The sequence below is a fragment of the Panthera uncia genome, chromosome A2 (assembly GCF_023721935.1).
Source record: "Panthera uncia isolate 11264 chromosome A2, Puncia_PCG_1.0, whole genome shotgun sequence".
Classification (NCBI taxonomy): Eukaryota; Metazoa; Chordata; class Mammalia; order Carnivora; family Felidae; genus Panthera; species Panthera uncia.
The window spans coordinates 81,712,433-81,734,140 of record NC_064816.1 but is presented as its reverse complement, the minus strand read 5'-3'; the positions used below and the strand labels follow the sequence as shown (position 1 = coordinate 81,734,140).

The 21,708-nt window shown below is 35.0% G+C and overlaps 1 protein-coding gene across 1 annotated transcript in view; it reads left to right on the top strand.

The window, feature by feature from the left end:
• The first annotated feature begins 599 nt into the window (after positions 1 to 599).
• Positions 600 to 21,708, top strand: part of SEMA3C (semaphorin 3C) — a 175,999-nt gene continuing 154,890 nt past the window's right edge. Inside the window, exons 1-2 of the mRNA XM_049641352.1 lie at positions 600 to 888; positions 2,975 to 3,115. Coding sequence (XP_049497309.1) covers positions 3,013 to 3,115 — 103 coding nt within the window. The 5' untranslated portion in view covers positions 600 to 888; positions 2,975 to 3,012. The remainder of the gene's footprint in view (positions 889 to 2,974; positions 3,116 to 21,708) is intronic.

Genomic DNA, 21,708 nt, shown 5'->3' with positions numbered 1-21,708 from the left:
GAGTACTGGACAGGAGTCAATGTGGAGAGGTCAACAGAATTACTGCCTTAGGGATATTAAGGAAACGCAATGGGAAACAATACCCATTAAAAGGATAAACTGCGACGAGATAGTTGGTTTATCTCTACCGGTTTTAGAAAATCTTCAGCAGGAAAAGGATAACACCCGTGCCCTTTTAAAAACGCATCTCTTTGCCTTAAAAGGATGCAGTGATCCTTTTCTGGCAAGAAAGCTGCTTTGCACTTTGATATTTATGGCTAAGCAAATCCTGTATGCCTTCCAAGAGCTGCCGGTAACAAACCAAAGCTTTAGAGCGCACCCTGTGAGTTGCTCACTCCGCCGCGGACCGCGAGAGGAGCGGACTCGGGCAGCTGGACCTCTAGCCTGCAGCGACGCATTCCTGCGTCTCCCGGCAGCGGGTCCCGGGCTGGGCCCCGCCCCGCCCTGCCGGCCGCTCGCCCGCCGACCGCCCTCGCGGCTCCCTGCCACCCTCTCGCGGGCGCGCTCTGGGTGGGGCCTCGCGGCGGCGGAGATGCGGCGGGTGTGCTGGGCGGGTGAGGCTAGCCGGCTGGGCGGCGCGCCCGGGCAGCCCGAGCCGCGCGCCGCGTCGCTGTAATCGGACACCCGAGCGCTCGCCCCCGGTGCCCGGCCACTTTCCATTCACTCCGAGGTGCTTGATTGAGCGACGCGGAGTCGAGCTCCCGGTGCCGCGGCACTGCTACGCTGAGGATTCCTTTACAAAGAAACTCAGACGACCGGGAAGAAAGAATTTCACCGCTGGGACGCTCTAGAAATTAAGGTCTTCTGGGAAAAAGACTAGAGAGGCACTCGCGGAGCCACACCGGTAGCAAATTGATGACTTTTCCGTGCTGATCTCTTCCCATCTCGGTAAGCTGGGTTCCTTATTGTCAGCATTACACATTTAGCAAAATACCAAGCCTAACTTTTGGTTCTGCGTATCGACTTTTTACACATCGGTGTGCTTGAGTCTGGACATATTCTGAAGAGCACATGCAGTTTGTCAGGGAAGTGTTTCCCTTGCTGAGAGCCCTGCTTGAGTTTTCTTTAGATATGACACCTGCGGAGAGTTTAAAGTGGAGTATTTCCGTGCCTTCTGATGTAGAACTGCTCGAGAGGACATAAAAGATTCCTTTTCTTACATGTTGTTAGTGTTCCATCAGAAGTGAAAACAACAAACAGCATGTCTAAGTGAGTTAAAGGGAAGTTATATGGGGGGAGGGGGGCGGGCACATGTAAGACACTTGGCTTTCAGTCACTTCTCATCGCTAGGTAGACTTGAAATCACATTGCTCTGTATACTTATTTCATTTGACCTGTCATTTCATCTCCACTATTATTCTTCTCACTTTTTAGCACATGTCGCTTTTGGTGAGACATGTCAGATAAGACACTGATAATAGCAATACGTAAAAATGTGTAATTATCTGCCTGCTTAATGAAGTGAGGAAGGTTAGGCATATTTATAGCTTTTTTTTTTTTTTGGTTTAATTATAAAGTCAACAAAACCAGGGAGCAAATCATTAAGGGAAAGTTATCCTATAAAATCAGTTTTCTTGTAAGTTAATTTAGGTATGACAAGGTGAAGAGGTTGTGGAAGCAGGAAGAAACTGTTTCATTTGAAAATTACCAGTACAAACATCTCTAAGGTTTCCTCCCATCTGTGTGGCAAAAGAGGCAGACAGTTTCGTTTCTAAGTCTTATGACATGTGTACCACCTAGGAAATCCACTGTTTAAAATGTTTCAGTTGTTCAACATGGCGTGTTCAGTTTAATTGTTTAATTAATATAATACTTTTTTTCTTCTGTATTAGTGAAGTAGTCTTTTCAATTTTTAGTGGCATTTCTTTCTTAAATAAAATAGTGTTAAGATTTTAATGTAAATAACCATATAATACTGAAGATTAGCATTGTTGTAACCTGTAAGACATTTCTAGATTAAACTCTGTCATTTTATTGTATAATTATATTAGACTCAAAATGACAGGATTTCTTTCATGGTCCTGAGTTTGTTTTGCATATTGTGGCCACTAGAGCTGCTGTAGATAGATCTCTAGTTACCCATTACCAGATCTTCCTTAGTATTCAGACATTAGTTAATAGCATGTATCAATTTTATAGCTACAGTTTCAAAAGGTAATGCTTCTGTCTCTGATTTATCTTTTGGAATTTTGACAGCTTGCTTTCTGGTTGATTTATTTTAAATATGCATTGAGGGATACATGGTTCAGTGGATTGCTCACCACTAAGTCATTGGTTTGAACTTGGCACTAGTCCATGGTTACCTCATCTGCATCATTTAACAGCTGCATGGTCATCTGTATAAATTGGCAGATAACTAATTTGAGTGATTTCAGTGGTCAGGGATTGAGCACACATAGATTTATGTGTAGAAACATCATTTCAGAGATATTACTCCAAAAGAGCTAATGAGGGTGGAAGCAAGTGGGTATACATGATTTTTCATGTGACTTTTTCTTGCTACTACAATATTTATGGTAGAAAGACAAGTTTTCATCTAATACCCACTGGTACCATTCTCAAGTCTTTTCAATGTTATGTGATTATTAGATCAAGTTTAAATATGGAGTTTCCTTTGGGAATCAATACCTTTTTCCTAGCTGCTTTGTTCTGCTTTAAGATTAGCATTATTTCCTGGAAAAAGAAACAGTTTCTCTTTTTGCAAAGACTTCCAGACATAAATGAATTAAATCCAACTTTTCACATCGAAGCAACAAAGTCAGAGCACCTCCTACTGTTTGCATGACTGTAAAAGTTCAGATATATCTTTTATGAATAAGGTGCTCTGTCTAGATCACTAGTTATATGTGTGTGTGTGTGTGTGTGTGTGTGCACGCGCGCACACACACACACACACACACAAACACACACACGTACGTGTATGCTCCTAAAATGTGAAATGAAATATAACAAACTTGTTACCTCTCTTTTAAAGGTATTTTCTCTTGGATATTAATTTGCAAATCTGAAGAAATGGCAGTCCAGGCAATTTTCGTGTTGGTTGGAGTATTTGTTTGTTCTATCAGTGTAAAAGGATCGTCTCAGCCCCAAGCAAGAGTTTATTTAACATTTGATGGTAAGATAAATACTCTGGAAAAATGTTATTTGAAGTCTTTTTAAAAATTTCACATCCAGATTCAAACATTAATAATAAAACACAGTAAAATATTATTGAATGTTGATTAATTTTAAAAATATTTACTGGACTGCTTTTTGGAGGACATGGCTATTTTAAATTATGTGTTCATAGGCAAAAGCTCTCTACTACATGTGTTTATGAAAATGCTTGAAGTATATTCTACCCTTTTTGAAGTTTCTTCTTAATAGTCACCTGGTGTTTGAGAAACACCCTCAATGTGCTAATGCTAATCAGCAGAGAAGTCTATGCAAGTTTAATTACTTAAAATTTTTCTTCATAAGTTTTGGTCTTGGCCTCCAAACTTGTTTCTCCATATGTTGTTCTAATGGTGTTTTTTTTTTTCCATTTCCAAAAGGCATTCCTGAGGTTGGCAAAATCTCCTAATTAATTGAAAAGGATCTAAAAGAATAGTTGGAAATATGTTTTTGACTGCTGTTGTGTACAAATGTTTTCTTCAGAAGTTTGGGAAAATTGGCGTGATTTCAAATTTGCACAAATGTAAAAGGTGTAAGATCCTCTGAGGAAATGGTTTGCCAAATGTATCCATGAGCTTTGATGTATATAGTTCAAACAACTTACAGATACAGATGGATGATTTTGGTCAGTCACATAACCCATACTAGTTGGACGTATGGGATAAGAAATAGATCAGGAAGATCATCTCGCCAATAAGGGTTATTTATATTTTTATTACTTCTTTCAACTTAAGTTCTTCATAAACATTGGTGTCATTGAGCATATTTTATTTTACTTGAGAAACAGTAAACTCTCAGAACTTTCTATAGCAGTGTCTTTGAAACACTCTATTATCTTGAATTTCAAACAGCAGTATGACTGACACTTATCAGTCACATGGATATCTTATTTTTTTTCTTTCCTTCTTAAGTCACTAAGGGCTTTCCCCAAGGTTATGATAAGCACTGAAAGAGCTTTATTTAGAACTTAGAGTGTGTGACCTTCTAATTGCTTCTTTAGCTTCTAAGCCAGTCATTCCACTAAAAACCCATGGCTGTCCAGTTAAGTTATGAAGAAAGGGAAAACAGACCCTTTGAAGTGTCTTTTTTTTTTTTTTTGATTACTGTAACATCTTGTAGTCTACTTATACCTTTTCTTCCAAGTTGAGAACTATGAAATATCTAATCAAATGAAAAATAAAGGCATTAGGGTGTATTGCAATTTCTCTTTTCTATATGTCTCCCAATATGTAGAAAGATGGAGTGGTCCCACAGGTTAGTTATCTGAACCTGTTCTCTCTAATACATCAAAACTGACCAAACTTTTTTTTTTAACCCAAACTTAACCCAAAATTTGTAAACTGTAAAAGCACGTGTATCACCAGAGATAATCCATCAAGTTCATATTTGAAAGACTTTACAGTTTATCTTTTACAGAAGAAATTAATTAGTATAATCTTTTAAAACCAAACTAATACTAAGTAGGACAGTAACTACTATATATAAAGTGACTAGAAGTTGTGATGGGATTTTTAAAATACTCCATGTCTAATATTTTAAATGCTCTCAAAGTCAAAACAGATTCTTGCAGAATGAGACTTACCTTAATTTATAGCATATGTAGAGTACAGCATGATGCGATAAGCTTTTGATCTGAGATTTCTACCAATTCCTGATATTTTGTTTTTCTGAAGAGTCATGCTAGGAAATAACCAGAGATACAGAGTATCACTTTATTTGTATTAAAGATATATATCAACAGGGAGAACAAATAATGAAACTCCATAATTTCTAAATTAATACAAAAAACTCCTGAAGTGAACTATATTTTAGACATATTATCATAGGAAAAATACCTCGGACAAAAAAAAGTGTTAAAAGGTATAAATTGTAATCAGCTCATCATCCTCTTCTTAATAGATTAGACAGTGCACCTGTTTCAGTGTACCTTTTCCAAATTTCTTATTATTTAAAGTTTCTCATTTTATTACAACTTTTCTGTATATCACAATAAGTTACTAAATTTCTTCCAAAGTGGTTTACTCTTTACATCAAAATATAGAACTTTGTAAGGGTGACACATATATGAACATATATTAATTAAAATACATATAGTGTATACTTTTATTTATTTCAAAATTTCTATCACTATTTTTCAGCCAAATATTATGAGTTGGAAAATGATTCTGAGGAAATTCAAATAACATCAAATTATATCATCTGTGTCTTTATATTCTCAGAATTTCCTTGCCTCCTGACTCTTTTGTCTTGAATTATTTTCCTTCACCATTACTTGGTCTTCTGCCAGTCTCTTTCTGGATGGAACTTTAGAAGAATCCTCTCAGTCTTGCCTTACAGTCCAATTAACAAAGTCAATTTTAAAATGTGTGAAATGAGATCTCTTCTTACATCCAAGTTTTATCCCTTCTTGTAGTAGAATGATGCAGAGATAACATTTGGGAAACATTGATTTACACATTTGCCTTCCCTATTGATCTAGTGTAAGGTCAACCAGATGGTCATCTGTCCTGTGGGAGAATGTATTTCAGATGTTATTAATTAGTTACATTTGTACAAACTAAATCTTGCATGTTAAAAAAAACTATGGTTCCTATTAGATATTACACTTTATAATTGTTATCATTCTAATTTTATTCCAAATAGCTTTTCAAATAAATATAAAGTTCATGAAATACCTTTTGATTAAGTTGAATTTTTGTTTAAAAAAATCTGGTGGTTTAACAGATTCACATTTCATAGCATTATTGTCATTGTAATTTTTTTCTCAGAAAATCTTTGGAATCTATAAGGGTCATAAGATAAGTCAAGGCTACATATATTCAATAGACAAATTTGTTTTGCTTGTTAATATAAAAGGGAAAGCATTGTTGAAATGGTTCTGCCTTTATCCAGTAGAGACTTTAGCCTGTAGTATTTTACATAGCCAGGAATTGATACTATAGTTTGACAAAAAGCATCAGTTACATGTCATTTTACAAAAAGGTTCTAAGGTTGAGAAAAATGGACATATTGTTTATATTTGAATTGATATAAAACATGATTACTGAGTTAAATATGTTAACATTGTTTCTGTTTAAAAATGAGGTAGATTCAAAATAAGATTATTTTTCACCTAGTAATTAGGTTGTGAATCTAAAATGTTAAATTTGTTGACATAAAGTCATCTATAATATTACCTTATTATCCTCACTGTGCCTGTAGGATCTGTAGTAATGTCTTTTTCTTCATTTCTGATATTATTAATTTACATCTACTTCCTTTATGTTCTGACTGCTGTAGAAATCATTTTTTTCTTTTTATTGATCTCTTTAGATAATCAGCTTTTGGATTTGTTGTGTTTTTTTTCTTATTGTTTTTCTGTTTAATATTTCCTTGGTTTATGCTCTAAAATGAAATTATCTTATTCTTGTCTTGTGTTTAATTTACTCTTCTTTTTGGAAATTCTTAACATGGAAACTTAGATCACTGATTTGAGAACTTTTTCCTAATGTAACCAGTTGTGCTATAAATTTCCCTTGAAACACTGTTTAGCAGTGCTCCACATATTTTGATAAAATTTGTTTTGTAGTCAGTTCAAAATGTCTTCTAATTGCTCCTCTTACTTTTTCTTTACTCACAAATTACTCAGAAATATGTTGTATAATTTGAAGATATTTGTGTATGTCTTATGTATCTTTCTGTTGTAGATCTTTGATTCAGTTTCTTGTTGTCAAAGAACATACATAATATGCTTCTGATTTTCTAAAAAACTATTAAAAATCATTTTATGACACTGAATGTAGCCTACATAGAAAAGAATCTGTATTCTGCTTTTATTGCATGAATGTTTTATTAATGCCAGTTAGATTCAGTCAGTTGATGGTTTGTTATGTTTTCTATATCCCTACTGATTTTCTGTCTACTTATTCTTTGAATTACTTACAGAAGAAGTTGAACTTTCCAACTATAATTATGGATTTGTCTATTTCTCTTTTCAGGTCTATCAGTTTTTACTTCATGTTTTTGAATTTCTGTTTTTAATACTGACCTATTTAAGAGTGTTATGCCTTCTGATGAACTGACCTCTTTTCCATTACAAAATATCACCAATTATTTTTGGTAATAATTGTTCTGAAATTAATTTTGTACATAAAACTTCTGTCTTTTTTGTGTAAGGAAAAATACCAACAAAATTTTAGTTACAATTAAGTAGGGAAAATGTTTGTCATGATTCCAGTGACCTCTGGGAAGTTTTTGTTAAAATATTAGGAAACATGTCTAAACATATATTTTTTGATGTATGTAAAAGTATGGACATTTGATTGGCAGTGCAGTATAGTGAGAACAGCATTTATGTGGAAAAAATAACAGAGTTTTCAAGCTTTGGTTCCTCAGTAATTAATTCTGAAACTTTGTCAGGACCTCAGTTCTCCCAACCAGTTAAAAAATTTGGGGGCTAACTAAACTCTGAGACTCTTTATTGCCCTAAATTTTTATGATGTTTAAGCTTAGTTTTTGTTTTTGTTTTTTTTTTTATAATATCATCTTCTTTAAGGAAGGCTTGTATAGTAATTCCTCTCATTGCTTTCAAGAACATTTTGTATGAAGGACTTGGGCAAGGGACAGAACAAAACTAAACAATTTATAAAAGTTCACATATTTTGAAGTCCTACAGAGCTGATTTTAAGTCATAGTTGCTTGCTACTTTCTGAGGAATGCTACATTGGGGTAGTTACTTAATCTCCCTAATCCAGAATTTTATCATCTGTAAAATGGGAATGACACACACTTCATAGAACTGTTTTGAAAATGAAATGAATTAAATTTGTAAAATGTATTGTGTGGTTATAGTGTGCATCTTGTTAAAATACACAAAGAATTACTCTAATTGAGTTAACATTTATAAATTCCTTTAGGGTACAAATATGGTCTTCTTTTGTACTATAATTAGTCCCCCCCAATTAGCATAGAGACTGCCATTTGTTATTGTTCAATAAATGTTGAATTAACATAAATTTTGATACTTCTTAACCACTGTACCTCCCCAACCAGTAGAGCCTTGGTACACTATAAACACGCTTCAGTGAATCTTAGTTAATTTAAAAATAATGATAGAGACTAGGTAGAACACAAAATTTCTTCATCATAGCATTAAGGTAAAAGCATCATGGGAGAAAAATTTTGGTTAATTTGTGGATGAATAACTTTAGACTCATATCCTGGTACACTGCTGATGGTCAAATATTTTCCATCTAGTTACAACCTTTTCCTACATTATACATTATACAGAGATTCAATGTTGTCTGGGAATTCAACGTTTATATTTACCCTTCCCAGTTAATTCTCAAATCTCCTAATTATTGTATTTTCTTCCCTAATAGACCTTCTTCTCTATAGATGTTAGATATTTTCTTCCAGAAAGTTGTTGAGTGTGTGTGTTCAAATTTTATTTATTTTTGAGAGAGAGCACAAGTAACAGAGAGGCCTTTAGAGAATCCCCAGCAGACTCCACACTATCAGTGAGGAGCCGAGAAGGAGCTTGAACTCACCAACCATGAGATCATGACCTGAGCTGAAATCAAGAGTCAAACGCTTAACTGACTGAGCCACCCTAGCACCTCTGAGTTTTTTGTGTGTGTGTTTTGATTGGAAGCATAGTGTTTTATATTAAAAGGAAGAGATCTCATATATACACAGCCTTCCAAAGGGCCTTGATTGGTGGCCTGTCAGGGATGTTGCCTTAAATCTTAATACTGTTGGCATATATATAAGTTAGTATGTCTAGCATGTCTAGATATGTCTAGACTTTTAAAGTAATGCACAAATGCATTATTTTAAGATTCGGTTTTTTTGAAAGTCCAATTTTTCATGATAAGCTTGAACTTAATAAGAACTCCATCTACTTAGTTTACTTCTTATGATTATCATGGCATAGTGGATGGCTTGAAATTGCATTTAACTATTTGCCACTCTTGGGACATTTAAGAGTACCATAAAGGGGCGCCTGGGTGGCTCAGTCGGTTAACCGTCCGACTTCAGCTCAGGTCACGATCTCACGGTCCGTGAGTTCGAGCCCCGCGTTGGGCTCTGGGCTGATGGCTCAGAGCCTGGAGCCTGCCTCCCATTCTGTGTCTCCCTCTCTCTCTGCCCTGCCCCCTTTCATGCTCTGTCTCTCTCTGTCTCAAAAATAAGTAAACGTTAAAAATAAATAAATAAATAAATAAATAAATAAGCTTTAAAAAAAAAAAAAGAGTACCATAAAGCCTCAGGAAGGCAGGGAGTCATGATAATTAAATCTGGATAATTTCTGATCCACTTCTGTACCTTGATATGAAATATATCTGTATAAATAGACCCATAAAATAAAATACAAATGTAAATATATCCATATAAATACCAAGTATAGGTTATATACATGCTCCTAAAGTAATGGCTGTTAAATATTATATTTTATTTTTTACCCTTTTTCTTTTCATGAATAAATTGAAAATTATTCAGGAATATTTGCTCTTTGGAATACTTTCTATGTGAAGAAATTAACAGAACCTGAATTCACTATTTTATTATTTAATTTTTTCAAGGTTATTTATTTATCTTAAGAGAGAGAGAGCCGGGGAGGGGCAGAGAGAAAGAAAGAGAAAGAGAATCCCAAGCAGGCTCTGCACTGTCAGTTTGGAATCAGATTTGGGGCTGGAACTCACAAACCACAAGATCATGACGACCTGAGCTGAAGTCAAGAGTCAGACACTTAACCGACTGAGCCACCCAGGCACCGCAAAATTCACTACTTCAGTTGAGAATTATTTACTCAATTCGTTTATCTTGTATTATCTAATGAGTATTTATATTATTAAGTTACTGAAATAGCAAAATTTCTTGTTTGTTTATAAGATTGGGTATCAACTGCAATTCAGGAGTTACCCAAAATTACACAGTCCCACCTCTGTTGCCATAAAGGCAATAATTCAGTCATGTGCATGTTTTGTCTCTCTACTACAAATGTCTAAGATATCAGACATTTTTAAGTAATCCTGATGAATATTAGATTATGATTTTTATTTGCATGCTTTTAGATCTAGAAACATAATATCCAGAAATAAAGAAGTAGTATATCCCCACATCACTCATCACTTTGCTCTTAAATAAAGAAGCCTGGGACACACACACACACACACACACACACACACACACTCAAAACACAATATAAAATAAAGAAGTAGGATGCACTCAATATTCCACAGGCTTCAAAAAACCTGAATATCATTTTATTGAATAGACAGCAGTCTGGCTCTACTTCAGGTTTTCTCTTGGCTTGAAACTCTTATGAGTTATCAAGATGCCCATGGAAATATTTAAGGCAGTGAAAACTCAAAAATAAATTGACTGATAAATACATGGCAAAAAAGTCGATTATTTGTGACTGCTATTAATTCTTTGCTGGTGTTCACTAGAACAGTAAAGATCCCCTACTACTAAACTGCTTTCCACCCCATTGAAACCTATGACTCATGGCTTTAAACTCAAAAGGAAAATGATAATTAAAAAATTAAAGATTCTACCATTTGGATACATTTTTCTTTAGCTAATATTGGCCAGTTTTTCAGCTCAAGGTTGACTTTTACATTTACATGTGCACAACAGTGTTTTAAAAACATAAAAATGTCAGTCTGAGTTATATTGGGAAACAAGTATATTAAGTGTAGGGACTTAGCTTGCATAGGATTATAAGTTCTTTCAGTTATTTACTTTGATGCTTTTTTGCCTTCTTTCAGTGCTGAAATTTTCATTAATATAATTGTCAAAGTCTCCAGGTCATCGATAGTATATAAATGAAAGATGACGAAATTTTACAAAACACCTTTTATCTTTTAATACCTGCCTCATTTGACAAGAAGCATAATAATTAAACAACAAATAAAAGGACCCCTGGGAACTAGTGAGCTAAATGAATTGTTGTTGGTCAATAAACTCAAAATAATAAATAGCGTCTTTATGAACTCTGGTAGCATTAACATTACAAGGCACATTTGTTGAAAACAGTTTGTCTATGGTTGCCCAAGAGATAAAAATAAAGCCAATTGTTCTTGATTTTTCCATTAATCTTGGAGAACGCTCCTTCTGATTGTATTGAATCTTCTGAAATATTTAGTTCTTGGGAAAACTTGTGTTAATACAGCTTAATTCCCCTTCTGACGGTTTCAGTTAAATGCCAATTAAACATCTTTAATAACATAAACTATTTATGTTTTAATAAACTCAGACTCAACAAGGAATGCTCTGTGAATAAAACTCTGCATTTTTCCCCTGTGAGAGTGTCTTTAAAATCAGGAAGGGATTGATAAATACAATTATGAGCGGGACATTACCTAAATCATAAAGAGTCTTAAGTAGAGCAGCACTAAATTTATGATACAAGAGCAAGTTAAAACTGTTATAAACACATTGAGAACAGAAGATGAGAAGAAATTGCTGAGAAATTTCATGTCTGTTTTTCCCTGTAATATATATTGATTCAGGACTCTTAGTAGTCAAAATGAAATATCTTTTACAGCCTTGAATTGGGGAAGATTTAAGTAGTGCAAAGAATGTCCCTTGAGAAGTATTAGGATAGAAATATGTTACAATGATGTCTTCTTTTAAAGATTCTTAGAAAAAAGTTGGAAACTCCTATTTTCCTGGCATAAAAAAGTAATTCTAATAAGCTTAAATCTGTTGCCAAAAGACGATGCTGTGATATTAAGCCATTTAAAAACGTACAAGGGTCCTGAAATTGAGAACAAAGCTGAGATGCTCCAATGACCTGAAATTAAGAGTGAGTGTTTTGTGCTATGTTTATTCAGTCATCTGATCAAAACAATTCCATGAGAAAATGTGTCGTAGTCCATGATTATCCATAGATATGTGGAAACAATTATGACTGAACTCTTGAGCTATCAAGAGATGCTAGGTGGTTTAACTAATTAATGTTATTGAAATATAATTGATATACAATGTTATATTAATTTCAGGTGTGTGACATAATGATTCAGTAATTCTATACATTACTCAGTGCTCACCATGGTAAATGTAGTGAACGGTTGTTACCGTAAAACATTATTACACTGTTATTTATATTATTCCCTATGCTGTACTTTTCATCTCTGTAACTTGTTTATTTTATAACTGGAAGTTTGCACCTCTTAATCTCTTTCACCTGTTTTGCCCATCCCCCCCACCCTCCTCTCTGGAGGAGAGTTCTCTGTATTTATGAGTCTGTCTCTGTTTTTTTGTTTGTTGGTTCATTTGTTTTGCTTTATACATTCTGTGTATAAGTGAAGTAATACGGAATTTGTCTTTTTCTGTCTGACTTATTTCACTTAGCATAATGCCCTCTATTTATGTTGTTGCAAATGGTAAGATTTCATTCCTTTTTATGGCTAAGTAATATTCCAGTCTGTGTGTGTGTGTGTGTGTGTGTGTGTGTGTGTGTGTGTGTGTCTATACCGCATCTTCTTTATCCATTCATTTATTGATGGGGCGCTTAGGTAGTTTCCATATTTTGGCTATTGTGCATAATGTTGCAATAAACATAGGGGTACCTGTATCTTTTCGAATTAGTGTTTTTGTTTTCTTTGGGTAAATACCCAGAAATGGAATTACTGGGTCATATGGTATTTTTATTTTTAATTTTTTGAGGAATCCTTCTACTGTTTTCCCTAACGGCTGCACCAATTTACATTCCTCTCAGCAGTGCACAACACTTCTATCTTGTCTTTTTAAAATGCTAGCCATTCCGGTTGTTATGAGGTAATAGTTCATTGTAACTTTGGTTGGTATTTCCCTGATGATTAGTAATGTCGAGCATATTTTCATGTGTTTGTTGGCCATCTGTATGTCTTTGGAGAAATGTCTATCTAGATCCCCTCTGCTCACTTTTTATTGGATTATTTATTTGGTGTTGAGTTGTGTAAGTTCTTTATATATTTTGGATATTAATCTCTAATTGGACATGTCATTTGCAAATATATTCTCCTGTCTGGTAGATTGCTTTTTCATTTTGTTGAACGTTTCCTTTGTTGTGCAAAATCTTTTGAGTTTGATTTGATCCTATTTATTTTTTCTTTTGTTTCCCTTGGTTGTGGAGAAAGATCCAGAAAAATATTGCTAAGACTGATTACTGCCCATATTTTCTTCTAGGAGTTTTATGGTTTCAGGTCTCACATTTAGGTCCCTAATCCATTTTGAATTTATTTTTGTTTATGGTATAAGATAGTGGTTCAGTGTCATTCTTTTGCATGTGTCACCTAGTTTTCCTAACACCATATATTGAAGAGATTGTCTTTTCCCCATTGTATTCTTGTTTTCTTTCTGACCATATAAGTATGGGTTTATTTCTGCATTGTCTATCTTGTCCCATTGATCTTTGTATCTGTTGTTTGCCAGTACCATACTATTTTGATTAGTATGGCTTTGTAGTATATCTTGAAATCTGGGATTGTGATAATTCCAGTTTCCTTCTTCTTTTTCAGAATTGCTCTGGTTATCCGGGGTCTTTTGTGGTTCCATACAAATTTTAGGATTTGTTGCTGTAGTTCTGTGAAAAATACTATTGGTATCTTGATAAAGAAAAAATACTGTTAGTATTTTGATAGGGATTACATTGAATCTATAGGTTGCTTATTTTAGATAACCTGGTTTATACGCATTCACATGTTGATTAAATATTTTGATGTGTTACTCAAATATGTAGATTGAAAGTGTATGTTACATACCTTTCTTTGTAATTTGATTTAGAAGAACACTTAGAAATAAAGATATGCATTTTTCCATAATATCCATAATATCCATAATATCCTGGATATTCCATAATATCCATAATATCATGGATATTATCTTATGTTTTTACAAAATAATTTTGGTTATGTATTTGCATTTATATAATAATCACTAACATTAATATTGCCTTTGTGCCAGGCATTATTTTTAATTTTCTTAACAACACTGTGAGTTAGGTGCTATTTTTATCCTCATAAAATGGAGATTCTGCAAGAGTAACTTGCCTGAGGTCACAGGGATGGAAAAGGACACAATTAAAACACAAGCAGTCAGACACCAGAGCCAGAGCCATTTTGGTAGATGTTGCTAGAATTAGTTTTAAGATTCACAAAATCACAATTAAAAGAAAAGAACATTTTTCTCAGGCATTCTGTAAACTCACTTTATCATGTTAAAGGTGTCACAGTAGACTTCTGCTTTTCTTTTAGAACATCCATCCTTCCTGAAAATAAAGGAGATAAAATTCATTCTCTACACTGCCCCTAATCGCCCCTTTAATTTCAGATTCACCCAGGTGAGGATAAGGGAATTACAACTGTGGAACATGCTTATTTCGTTGCTGTGGGTAAGGTCTTCTTTTGAGGCTGTGGAAACAAGTTTGAGCTCAGACAAAGGATGACTGTAGAAAAATTTATTATTCATTCCCTTCACCTCACTGTGCAAATTAATCAGAGTAGTCTCCATAAGTTCAACATAGCCTACACTTTCTCTTAAAGAAAAGAAAATGATTGGTTCTTTGTTACAGATACCACTGTAGCATCAACTAACTATAACACCAAGATATGCTCAATTTTTCCATTTCCTAAATATCTTTTATATAACAAGGTATGAAAAACTATCATTTTGGTTTTAGTTCCATTACTGTCAAAAGTAAAAGTATCGAGAAAGAGCTCAAATGTAAGCTTTGGGCAAATTCCAGCACTTCTTTGCCTTCTGCATTTTCATTTCTTTGTTCCTGAGGACCACTGTTGTTAATGAAAACAAATTTAAAAGCACGGAACAGAAAAGTTTGACGTTTTCTAATGCAGAAGTGTGAGTTGGCAAGAAGGGCACATAAAAGGGAGAGCTCAGTGCTGAGCCATGTGCTATTTTAGGGTAGCGCCAGCCCTGGAACAATGTGCTGAGCTGTAAAAGATGGCAAGTTCATTCTACATTTTCAAGGTGCATGCTTTTCAAAAACAATCTTTTCAGCCTTCCCTCCTTATTCAGTGGGAATTAACTGCCTTTGAGAACTCAACAGTGGTAGGTTACTGTTGCAGACTGCTTTTAACTTTTTGGAGATTTTCCACTTGTTATGTCTTTTATTACAGAATGCCTATGAAGTAGTTAGGCATGAAGGCCCAGACAGGCTAACTGTTTTGGCTAACAGACACAGCTTGATGGTGGCAGAGACAATACTAGAGAAAATGGTATATGGAGAGAAAAATTAACTATAGCTGTCCTTGTAGCAATAATTTATGGATTATTATGTCAAACTTTAACACTATATTAGAAATGTTTCTCAATTCTCTTTGGAAAGGTTGAGGCAATAAATATCAAAAATTCGTATTTTATTTGTCTCTAATTATATAAATGAATGAACAGGCTTTGTCTTGCCTTTCCCAAGTTGCAACGCCCATAATCAAGAGTTTTGTTGTGCTATATACATCAGGATACCATTTTCCTCTTTGTCAATCCTTAGAATATTCTATTCTGCTTATTTATATATTGCCTTAGGAGGTAAACAGTCTTTAAAATAATTTTTTTAATGTTTATTTACTTTTTAAGGAAATAGAGACAGAGCATGAGCAAGGGAGGGACAGAGAAAAAGGGAGACACAGCTTGAAGCAGGCTCCAGGCTTTGAGCTGTCAGCACAGAGCCCAACGTGGGGCTCGAACTCACCAACCAGGAGATCATGACCTGAACTGAAGTCGGACACCCAACCGACTGAGCCACCCAGGCGCCCCAATCATTAAAATAACCTTATGTACTCGTTTGAAGTGATATCGGTGAACATGCCTAATATTCCTGCCTTTCTCAATATTAATACCTGCTAGCATTTAAGATACTTCATTAAAAAGTATGAAATATTCTACCTAATTAATTCTTAAATTACTTCCTCACTGAAACTATTTTCTTATAAATAATGAGCAGATACCAGACTTTGAATATAAGATTGGTCATATTTTTTAAATTTCTTTTAGTGTTTATTTTTGAGAGAGAGAGAGAGAGAGCAAGTGAGCGTGAGTGGGGGGGGGGGGGGGGCAGAGAGAGAGGGAGGCACAGAATCTGAAGCAGGCTCCAGGCTCTGAGCTGTTTGCACAGAGCCTGATGTGGGGCTTGAACCCACAAACTGTGAGATCATGACCTGAGCTGAAGTCAGACACTGACTAAGCCACCCAGGCACCCCTAACTAAGATTGCTCACCTTTAATCTTATATGTAATGTAATGGCTAATATCAAGTCTCTAGTCTCAGTGGAATTGATAGACCAAAGGAGTCAAAGCAATATAATTTTACAAACAATAATTGCTACTCTTCTAAGAAGAGGGTCAGACAGCTGATATCATAAAATGAAAACCTTGATTCTCTGCAGGAGTAATAGCACCAGAGAAACAGTTGCTAAATTCTTTCAAGAAAAACATCTTATTTCCTTGGTATGGAGTTTCACTTTCTAAAAATAGAATCAGTTATGGAGATGGGGATGTATATCTGAGTAAAAAATAAATGTCCTCTCTATACACACACCCACACACATACCTACATACACATACCCTGTGAGTAAAGATTTGTTGTGTTTCACACAACAAATTAGGTCTTTCCTAAGTGTATACTGTCCTGTAAATGCACAGAACAAAAATTGAGAAGTCAGGGGAAAAAAAAGCTATTATATTCCTGGTATCGTTTTTAATATATTATTTATATGTTTTCTTACTTTAAAGGTTCAAATACCACAACTTTATATTTGCATAATAATTGGGTGATTAGCTCGGCAAACACTTTAGTACTTGTCATATTACTGCAACACAGGTGTGCAGTAACAGCTTGGTGCAAGTGAGCTGAGGGGCAGAGCAAGAAACTCTAGTGACTTCTGTATTTGAGCCTTGCCTCCTTCCCATCACTGATGGCGAGGAATGGCGAGAACTAAAGGACTTGCTGAATAACAACCTGCCAGAAGGAGGTAATCCATTTTTACTACAGCTAATAGGAACATAAAGGGAATGAATGGGGCAAATCATATGTAAAGACACCATCAATGCATGAATTTGTTCACTAGGCTTGCTGCTCTGACAGCTAGTGAAGTCTTACAACCCAGGTTGCTAGTGTTACTTACTGTAGTTAGCATCAATTGCCAAGGAGTTAGCAGATTTCCAATTATAGCATGTGAAACATAATCTTTCATTCCGTGTTTCATTTTCTAAAGTCTTCATTTCACAAAATTAGATTAGAAACGACCTCTTTTCTTTTGTAAATAGACATAATTTTGTACAAACTGTGTGAAGTGCACCAAGCTGGCTCTTCATTCATTACTGAAACTTGATAATGGACACGAGTCTGAAGATTTTAAGACCACACTAACAAAATTAGAAACTGAGAGTAAAGGGAGTCAAATACCCTAGTATTCCTGACCTTGCTTATTTGGGTCGGGTAAAAGTGGTGTATGTGGCCACAGTTTCTCTCAAGTGTTGGAGACCATTACATGTAAAAGCGCAATTCCAACAGAATTGTAATTCTTAGTACAGGGACCTCTTCATTCTTGTTTAATGAATAAATGAATAGCAGCAAAGTGATAATAAAATTGGCTTCTATAAAATAAAAGTTGTGTTGAATTTCATTATGAAATTAGAGTTCTGTCTCTATGTATACAAACCATTCAATAGACTAGATTGAAAAACTTTCAATAAAGAAACTTAAGATGATGACCAGGCATGTAGAAGTTTTGATAATATGATGCAGTGAATATGTTGGAGCTCTTTTTATAACTTTCCAACCTCTTAAATACACACTAGTTGTTATAATTCAAACAAAAACAAAACCTCATGACTTAAATTTATCCCTTGATTTGAAAAGACTTATTGGATAATTTATCTTGTGTCAGTTGCCAGTAAGAGCCTTAAACATTCTCTAAACCTTATCAACCTGGCTCTGTATTTACACATGCACGTTATTAAGCAATAATGATGCAAACAGTGTGAAGTAATTAGAATCTCATTGGTATTATATACAAATCTGGATTTAAATAGAAGCAGTCTTTCTTGGCATCAAAAAATTCCAACTTTTGCTGGTCCATCCACCTATTGTTACTACATAAATTCAGACCCATGAGCGTTTTCTTTTCTTTTCTTTTCTTTTCTTTTCTTTTCTTTTCTCTTTTCTTTTCTCTTTCCTCTCCTCTCCTCTCCTCTCCTCTCCTCTCCTCTCCTCTCCTCTCCTTTCCTTTCCTTTCCCCTGAACAGTAATACTCAGAACATTCCAAGAGACCAGAACTTTAAGCTGGAATAAAACAATGAATGTATTATCATCACCAAAATGAACACTTTGAATTTTATTAGAAGAAACCAATTAAGATGTTATTTTCAAGCAAAGGGCTTGGCATGGCTTCAGGAAGTTACTTTCCTGAGTCGGGCAGGGGGTTAGCTAGCACAGAGAGAAGATCTTTAGCTTAACGTCTTGACAGCTTTAATGCTCATGCAACTGGGAATTTTTTCTTTAAGCTGATTCTCTTAAAAGCATGTTTCCTGCCACTGTTCAACATAATTGTATCAATTCCATTTTTCATTAGTACTCAAAACCTGCTGATATGACTGGAGTTTTAAAACCATTGTGTGAAAATCTAATTATGCACAATTTTTTTTCCAGAGGATCTTATAATGTGTGTGTGATATGCAGGGTTTTTTTTTTCATATCTTAAGTAGGATAAACAAGGAGATCTTTATGCCAGTATTATATACTTTGGTTTTTCATTTAATTGTATCAACTGTAGCGCTATAAGCTATTTTCTATTACAGGAGGAGAAGAACATTCAATAGGCTATATTTTGTTGAAGAAAAAAGGAGTACATATTGCTTTGCTACAGAAAAATAAAACATTCTGATTTTAGGTGAAAGGAAAGGATTGCTTCTCACTTCGTTGTGCCTATATTAGCTATGTCTCTTTTGTAGTTGGTTTATTTTCAGCAGTTTTTCTTTATAGAATCTTGAATGATCCTCTGCACTATTTACTTCTCCTCCTATCTAATTTTCTGATATGTATTTGACACTTTTCTATACATATAGCTATGTGTAGACATATCAGATGTTACATTAGAAATTTAAAGCATAAAATAGACTCATCCAGCAGTTTATCACCTTGTGTTTATTTTCCTCATGTCCCCTCTTTGGTTTTTCTTCTTTTTTAATTGAAGTGAGAAAAAGATTATCAAGCTTAGCCTGAAATTATTCACGAAATGGTGAAAGCCTCAGAGCTCAGGTGCTGATGGAATGTGTAACAGGAACTGATTTAAAGATGGTCTAGAGTTAAGATGTGTCATTTATGTATGCTTTGGAAGTGAAATTCAGTGTCCTGAGCACTTAGGTGAAATTATCTTTACAACAAATAACCATATTTGCTTTCCAAATTTTCTAATAAATATTTGATAATAAAACAGAATTTTAAAACCTTTTCTAAAACTGCTTCTGGGTAGATTATAGATTATATATTAGATTTTTATAACTAAAGATAAGCTTGCTGAGGTCCATTAATAGCATAGATATTTTTAAATGTTTATTTATTTATTTTTGAGAGGGGGTGGGGCAGGTGCAAAGAGAGAGGGAGACAGAATCCCAAACCAACTCCATGCTGTCAGCCCAGACCCCATGAGGGGCTCAAACTCAGGAATCATGAGATCATAACCTGAGCTGAAATCTAGAGTTGGACACGTACCCTACTGAGCCACCCAGCCCCCCCTCATAGATATTTTTCAAGGTATACAAGTATCTGTATTACGTGCCAACACTACAAATTATGTTCACCTTAAAGAGAAAGCTGGGAAATATGGTTAGGGTTGATTATTGGCAAATTATGGGTCAGTATGAAAAAAAAGTTTTAGACTTTTATAAACAGTGTTGTGTCTATCTGTCTCTTATTCCTTTGCTTCCCACTCATCCTCCCTACTTTAGATAGATTCCATTAATACATTATTTAAATTAAAAAAAAAGACCCAAAGAACTGTTTTGAATTCCCGGAATATTTTAGGGTGCCCATCCTGTGCAATGCTGTGTGTTACATCTTTCGATACAAATAGAAGTGTAGCATGAATCCTCTCTTCAGTGACCACCTGTTCTTGTCAGCAACATAAGCCAACTTCATAAAGAACTGGTATACCAGGCACACCAGGCCATAAAAGAGGCACAGACAACAAGAAGAGGTCAGTTTTGAAATAAAAACACTATCTTAAATTGGTTTAGAATATTGGCTTTAAACCCATTGTTGGCATTAATTATTCTGCTAGAAGGGATTACAGTTTTTATCATGGTTATAAACTAGATTGAGAGCAGAGTTCAGTTGGAATGCCAAGGAAGAGATATTTGCATTTAACCAAAGGTCTCCAAGCCTCTGAGGCAAGGCACTTCTGCAGGATTTTGTTTTGTTATTTACCTCCAAATTCCCAGCAGTGCCTGCAACTGCAGAATCAGTATCACTGCCTGACTGATCAGTTGACAAACAGCTTGACTCCAGTTTGCCAAATTGTCTTTAAATGCCCAGCATTAAAAATCCGAAACTGTTTATAGTGGTGGTAGAGATGGGGGACTGCTTTTATCCTTTCCATTTCTTGATTTCCAAATCTCTCTTGTTAGCTCTGGTGCTCACATGATCTCTCTTTCTCTCCTTCCCCGCCCCCCCGCCCCCATCTTGGCCATATTTGAGGGATAGAGCAAAGGCATGAAGGAGCCTGTCTTAAACACCAGAAGTTCAAAATAATCAGGTCTTCAGAAACATCTTCCATGCCCCCAAATAAATTCTATACCAGAGTTCATGCTTTCTCTGGGCTTTCCTTCCCATCAGCAGTTTGTCCCTACATCATAAGGGTATAAGACAGAAGAAATTAAACCAGAAATAAAAAAATCAGTAATTCTGAGTTTTGGGAATGAGTGAATGAGTTCAACCTAAGACCTTTAAGAACAGTGATTCTCAACATTGGCTACACGTAAGAGTCATCTGGGAGCTTTAAAATCCTGTTGCCAAGACCACACCCAGAGTTTTTAAGTCAGTATGTCTAGGGATGGGGTGTAGAAACTAGTGTTTTGAAACTACTCCAGGCAATTCCAGTCTGCAGTTACGTTAGGAATTACTGTCCCCAAATCCCTGAAGTTCACTTTCTACTAAAGAACATGAGATCTACAAGGATTTTTTAACAATGAAAGAGAACTGTATTCAATCTGTTGCTCTAATGGTTTCCAGCATAGTGATAAACTGTAAATTTTAGCTCCTTTAGTCAATAAGTAAGATTTGCAATGCCAGAGAAATAATCAATATAGTCATGCAGCATAATGGGTTGACAACCCATTGAAAGTAAACAGATATCCTTCCTTTCTGTGTGAAATGTGAAGATCCATTGCAAAGCCATGACCTAGAAAATTATGTTTTATTTTCTATTTCCTTTATATTTTGAAATGTAGTGACATCTCAGTGAGGTTCCTGACAACCTAAGCTAGGTCTTCATTTATGTTACATTACCAGACAGAGTCTCTTGCTAAGAAGATTAAATAAGTTTCATGCAATGGATACTCTCTCATGCGTAAT